Genomic DNA, 6,847 nt, shown 5'->3' with positions numbered 1-6,847 from the left:
GCAGGAGGGGCATTACCGGAGCTCTCCTGCTCGAGGTTCCCGGCCCGGAGGGGGAGAAACTCGCCAACACCCTGGCCACAAAACTCAGGGTGGTGCTGGCGGGAGAGGAGGGGGTCAGGGTGGACCGCCCTTCCAAAAAAGCGGAGGTCCGCCTTCACAACCTAGAAGACTCTGTCACGGTCGCAAATATAGCGGCGGCCGTGGCAGACACATCGAGAGGGGATCCCTCCGACATCAGGGTGGGGGGGATAAAGAGAGCCCCGAACGGTTTGGGAACCGCCTGGGTGCGGTGTCCCGTCGCCGTGGCTAGAAAGCTCGCGGAGGCGGTCCGCATCCTGGTCGGCTGGAGGATGGCCCGGGTAGAGGTGCTGGCGGCGAGGCCCCTGCAGTGCTTCCGCTGTTTGGAAGAGGGGCACGTCCGCCAGCACTGCCGCAGCGACGTCGATAGGTCCGGCGTCTGTTACCGCTGCGGCGGCCCGGGTCATCGGGCCGCCGAGTGCACCGCACGTGTTGTGTGCCCAGTGTGCTCCACGGCTGGTAGAGAGGCGACCCATCGTTTGGGTGGGGAGGCGTGTATCGCCTCCCAAAAGAAAAAAGGGAAGGGGAAGAAAGGGGCGGGGAAAGCCCGAGCCTCGCCTCCCTCCCTCTCCCCACAGGTAGGCGGCCTGCAGCAACCGGTATCCCATGAGCCGGTTGCGGGGCCCTCTGGGTTGGGCCAAGTAGCCCCTCCTCCGAAAGAGAAGAGGGACACCAGGAGACCCAGCAGAGAGGAGACCGGCCCATCTGCGACTGAGGACCCAAGGGTCCTCACCGAGGTGCAGATGGAGGAGACTCGTCCGCCGACGGTGGCCGGAGAGATATCGGGGGAGGGGCGGAAATAGCCCCCGTGCTTATGGAGGTGGCTGGCCTGGAGGAGGTGAACATGGCACCCAACACCAATGGCGTCTAAACTCCTCCAGGCCAACCTAGGCCACGCGAGGATCGCCCAGGATATGTTCCTCCACTCGCTCGCCGAGCGGGGGGCAGGCCTGGGCGTGGCGTCCGAGCCCTACCGGATTCCGGCCGACGACACTCGTTGGTTCGGGGTTCCGGGGGGCTCGGTCGCAGCTTATTGGAGGAGCTGCCAAGAATCTCCCCGGCCGACGCTCATAGAGGCCGAGGAGTTTCTGGTGGCGGTCAAATGGGGAGCCCTAGTGGTGGTCGCCCTTTACGCTCCCCCAAGGTGGACGAAGGCCGACTACAAGGAGCATCTCGACAGGGTGGCAGGGGTCATCAGACGGTGTGCCCCCCACCCTGTGGTGATGGCTGGGGACTTCAACGCCAAATCCGGCGCGTGGGGTTCCCCGGTCACCAATCATCGTGGTCGGCTCACCGAGGCCTGGGCGGCGTCGACCGGCTTTCATCTTCTCAATGAAGGCTCGGTGAGCACCTGCGTGCGCCCGCAGGGCGAATCTATCATTGACCTCACATGGGTCAATAGCCCTGCTGTGCGCGCGGTGGGGAGTTGGAGGGTGGCGGAGGGGATCGACACTGGTGTCGACCATGTCTACATAGAGGTGATCCTCTCCGCCATCTCCCCCGAGGTGCTCCGGCGCCGCCGGGAAAGGGAGCGCGGGCGGCCCGGCAGATGGGCCCTCCGCAAAATGGACGAGGACGCCCTCAAGGCGTCCATCGCCGCGACGGAGTGGGCTCGGGGAGACGATCCCCCTCGACCTACTCTGTCCCCGGCCGATGTGGAGGAGGAGGCGGAAAAACTCGGGGCAGATATGGAGAGGGCGTGCGACGCCTCCATGCCCCGAGTCCGCCCCACGCCCTTCAGGTCCGCGTACTAGTGGACGGAGGAGATAGCCGAACTTAGGCGCTCCTCCGTCCAAGCCAGAAGACGCATGCAGCGGGCCAGAAGGGCGGGGAACGTCGCCAAGGCGACGAGGGCGCGCAGGGCTTTCCGGGCCGCACGGAAAGCCCTGCGCGTAGCTATTGTGAAGGCCAAGGCCAGGTCCTGAGAGGATATGCTCATGTCGCTGGACAAGGACCCATGGGGGCGCCCATACAGGATAATCTTGCAAAGATTGAGACCCTGGGCGTCCCCGGTGACGGAAAGTCTCGAACCCCCACTCCTCGACAATGTGGTGGGGGCCCTCTTCCCGGAGGTGGCCGCCGCCCTTCCGTACGAGGGTTCCCCGCCGGACTGGAACGAGGAGTGGGAGGTGTCCGGGGACGAGCTGACCCGGGCGGCCCGCCGACTCGGCGGGGCGGAAAAAGCCCCTGGGCCGGACGGGGTCCCGGGTCGAGCATGGGCCCTGGTCTTGGCCGATGTCGGGGCCCGCCTGAGGCACCTTTTCACCGTGTGCCTCAGGACGCTTACTTTCCCCAGTCGGTGGAAAAGGGCGGGGCTGGTCCTCATATTTAAGGTGGGCCGGCCTCTGGGCGCCCCTTCCGCGTATAGGCTCATATGCCTATTGGACAAGGTGGGTAAATTTTTCGAAAGGATCGTGGTAGCCTGCCTCGTCCGGCACCTCTCCCAGGACGGCCCGGACTTGAGCGACGCTCAATTTGGCTTTCGCGTTGGCCGCTCCACGGTGGACGCCATTCTCCGTGTGAGGGCCTTCGCGGAGGCCAAGACGGAGGAGGGTAGGGTAGTTGCGGCAGTTTCGTTAGATATAACAAATGCCTTCAACTCCCTCCCCTGGGACCGGGTAGAGGAGGCGATGCGATATCACCGCTTTCCCCTCTACCTGGTCCTTATTGTCCGGGCCTATTTTCGGGAGAGGACTCTGGGGTTCGTCGACCGAGACGGACTCCAGCGCGGAAGGGGCATGCGGTGCGGGGTCCCGCAGGGGTCCGTCTTGGGGCCCCTGTTGTGGGATTTCGCATACGACCGCGTCCTTAGGATAGCCCTTCCCCTGGGCAGCACAGTCGTCTGCTACGCGGACGACACGCTAGTGCTGTCCGGGGGTGCCGACTGGGGGGAAGCGACGGCCCAAGCCAATGTGGCCGTCGAATGCGTCGTACGCTCTATTCTGGCGCTAGGCCTGAGGGTGGCTCCCTACAAGACCGAAGCGTTATTCCTGTACGCTCGGTCCGAGGGGCCGCCCCCACAGGTCCACATTATGGTGGAAGATACCCGCGTTGCGGTGGGGCCCTCGTTGAAATACCTGGGCCTCACCCTGGATGGAACCTGGGGCTTTGTCGAACACTTCGAACGACTTAGTCCTAGGCTGGGCAGGATGGCAGGCGCGCTTGCCTGTCTCCTGCCCAACTTCGGTAGTCCAATGGTGAGACGGCTGTATGCCAACACGGTCCACTCAATGGCCCTATACGGGACCCCGGTGTGGGCGGGTGAGATGGGGGCCAGCCGGCGCATCAGGGCGCTAGTCAATAGCGCCCAGCGCGTCATGGCCAACCGTCTCACCCGCGCTTATCGGACCGTGTCGCATGCAGCCGTCACGGTCATGGCTGGCATGATCCCAGCGGACCTCCTCGCTAGGGTGTACGCTGACACGTACACCCGCCTAAGGAGGCTCCGCGACGAGGGTGAGGTTCGGTCGGCCGGGACCATAGGGCGCATCCGTGCCCTGGCCCGGCGTAAGGCCCTTCGACGCTGGAAAAGGCAACTCGGGGGGCCCAACGTGCCGGGCAGGCGGACTATCGAGGCCATCCGCCCCTGTCTCCTCGAATGGGTGGACAGGGGCCACGGCGGATTAAACTTCCACCTGACACAGATGCTCACCGGGCACGGCTGCTTCGGTGAGTACCTGTGTCGCATAGGGAAAGAGCGTACGACGCATTGCCACCACTGTGCGGCCGATCGGGACACCGCGCAGCACACTCTGGCTGAATGCCAGGCGTGGGCAGCCGATCGCGGTGTCCTGATTGCAGTGGTTGGCGGCGACCTCTCGCTCCCGGCCGTAGTCAGAGCTATAGTCGGGAGCAAAGAGGCCTGAGAGGCGGTGGTCTCCTTCTGCTCCTCCATTATGGGGCGGAAAGAGGCCGCCGAAAGAGTCAGGAGGGGGAAGGTGGAGGTTGTACCGCTCCCCCCTCCACCTCCTTTTCGGAGGAGGATGAGGAGGACAAGGTGACGAGGAGGCGTGCAAGGCGGGGTCGCAGGTGGCGTCCCCGCCCCCCTCCTGCCCCCCTCAGATACAGAGTCCCGAAGGGGAACCTCAATTAAAGGTTTCCCCTCTCAATTAGGGTAGAAACGCCCTCACGCGCGGGCGGCCATGGGAGGGGAGGACTTCTTCCCTTCCAATTCTCCTGGTCGCCCGCTGCCCTGAAGGGTCACTCCGGATCAACTCCGGAAGTGGGAGTGGAGCCCATCCACGGAGGGGCGGGCGGGGATGCTCGGATCGCGTTCTCCGATCTCGGAGGCGCGTCCTGGGGCGTCCCCTCACCCGGCTCTTAATGGGTGATAAGAGTGGGCTCCCGGGGGGGGGTCGGCGGCAGGCGGGGACTCCTGCCGTTGACAACCCCAAGACCCCCCCACAACCAACGGGAGGGGTGCGGCGAGAGGTCGTGTGTCCGCCTTTCGCCGTGCAAATGCCGAGGACGGCTTGTCTGGTGAGCGGGAGGCTTGCGGGTACGTAACCCGCTCCTGCCCTCACCGTGTATGGAGCGCATTAGCGCTAGCGCAGGGCGGCCCCCCGAAGAATGCCGAAAGGTGATGCCAGGGGATCGCCCTACTCGCGCGGTGAAGGACACACTCAGGGGTTTTTAGTGGGCATATCTCCTCCTCTCCTTTCAGAGAGGGGAAGGGGAGTCCCACATACCCCCGGAGACCTCCCCGGATCTCCGGGAGATGCGTAATGCATTTTCCCCTGAATTATCAAAAAAAAAAAAAAAAAAGGGTTGCGAACCAAATAGGATTATAAAGCGTTACCGTGAATTTTAATCGATTTGGAAAAAATAATAATAAAAGTTTGATTGATTTGAAAAAGTTCAATGATGATGATAACAAGAAGTTAATTAATTTAAGAAAAGAAATAATAATAGTAAGAATTAGATAGAGAATAACAATGAAAATAATGAAATTTTAATTATATCTTTCTTCTCAATAATTTTGGAATTGCACTCAGGTATGTGGGCAACAGATATTGAAAATAATCCTCCGTTTCATGTGTCCGTAGAGTTTAAAATAAAATAAAAGCGCCACGTTTGTTCAAACAAAATTCAACGCTGAGTCGGGAAGCAAATGAGCGTTTATTGAAACAAAAGTAATACAAACTTACGATTTTTATATGACATGCAAACTTGGATTTGGTCCTTCAAAGTTCATCTAATGTCCTAACTGCACCGGAGAGGATGCAGGAGTGCGAGTGTGTAAAAAAGGGAAGCCTTGAGTGAGTCGTGAGATATTTTCGGCTGCCTCGGCTCCGTTCCGACTTCAATATCTTTGATTCAATCGATCCGAAATTGAATGAATATAAGAATGAACTGTAGTACTGAGACTAAGCTTCCGGGCATTAAGCACCTATTTATCTTCGGCCACGGCTAAGACTCCGGGAGCGGTGCATTTGGACACCAATCACAGCACCGTGTGATTAGAGACATTTGTAGGGTCCCTTGGAACAGCGACTTGTGATTGGACTGTGTCCAATTGTCCCGTGTCCAACTGATATACACCCTAAGACTCTAAATGAGCTGAAGAATTTTGACTTGCTTCTGAGCCGAAAAATCGCGAAGTGAGGTGATTAACAGGGTTCCAATTACGACTGACTGATCCTCCGTTGACAATTAAGGGCTGACTCGCGAATGAAAATGAGCTGAGCAAACTGAGTAATTTTGACTAGCTTCTAAGCCGAAAAGTCACAAAGTGAGGTGACTCTGCTGTCCCGATTATGATTGACTGAGCCTCGCGAATGGAAATTAGCTGAGCGAACTGAATAATTTTGACTAGCTACTAAGTCGAAAAGTCACGTAGTGAAGTGACTCTCCTGTCCCGATTATAACTGACTGACGAATGGAAATGAGCTGAGCGAACTGTATAATTTTGACTAGCTTCTAAGCCGAAAAATCACGAAGTGAGGTGACTCTCCTGTCCCGATTATGACTGACTGAGCCTCGCGAATAGAAATGAGCTGAGCACTCACTCAAGGGGATGTGGACTTTTATAGAGGACCATAACAATGGTGGGATGACGGTGAAGTGGGGATGATGAGTAGGTGTCACGAGAATTTGCTGATGACTTAATTGAAAGAGTTGCCGGATGTTAAGGGAAGATAAAAATTATCGGTGCACCTTTGGACTTTGTCACCTTTGGTTTGCATTATTTTTTTAGTTTACATGTGACGCACCACTTATGAATTAAATGTTTACGTGTGACGCATAATATAAATCTAATTGTTCGCATCGCACTCATAATAATGTTGTAAATTCGCTTATAATTATATTATTTTCTATGCTGTTTTATGTGTAGAAAGAATTCACAATGGTTTTCCTAAATTATTATTACAATTTTATTCGCTTGAGAGAGGGTAGTAGAGATACTGAGATATTTAAACATTGAAATTGATGTTATTAATATAATATTCACGTAGTGCTTTAAAAGCTGAGCAACTTTTGTTGAGGTCGCATTCTTCTAATATTAATGGTTTTTTAATTATTAAAGGTGCAAGAACGCGTATTTAAATATGTACATGTGTATACACATATATATACAGGGTGTTCAAAAAGTCCCGGACCGGTGAAATATCTCGAAAACTAAGCATTTTAGCAAAAATGTTTCAGATAAAAGTTGTGGCGTTTAAAAAGATGTATTTACTGATCACATCAGTTTGACCTTGGGTTGCGTAGCGAAGGTCAGGTCAAGGTCACATTAATTTTTTTAAATGGAACACCCCATTTTTCATTG

The 6,847-nt window shown here is 56.5% G+C and overlaps 1 protein-coding gene across 1 annotated transcript; it reads left to right on the top strand.

Moving 5' to 3' along the window:
• Window positions 1–938: 938 nt before the first annotated feature.
• On the top strand, window positions 939–1,832 carry LOC116851234. The gene has a single exon (XM_032830454.1). It carries the CDS (start codon window positions 939–941, stop codon window positions 1,830–1,832), a length of 894 nt encoding a protein of 297 aa, XP_032686345.1.
• Window positions 1,833–6,847: the final 5,015 nt, after the last annotated feature.

The sequence above is a fragment of the Odontomachus brunneus genome, unplaced genomic scaffold, assembly GCF_010583005.1.
Source record: "Odontomachus brunneus isolate Ranch 3 - 2012 unplaced genomic scaffold, Obru_v1 Obru_scaffold_168, whole genome shotgun sequence".
In the NCBI taxonomy this organism is placed as follows: Eukaryota; Metazoa; Arthropoda; class Insecta; order Hymenoptera; family Formicidae; genus Odontomachus; species Odontomachus brunneus.
Note: the sequence above shows the minus strand (reverse complement) of the source record. Positions and strands in the feature narration are given on the sequence as shown.

Coding starts and splice junctions, on each gene's coding strand:
- LOC116851234 (XM_032830454.1), top strand. CDS start 939: ATGGCGTCTAAACTCCTCCAGGCCAACCTAGGCCACGCGAGGATCGCC.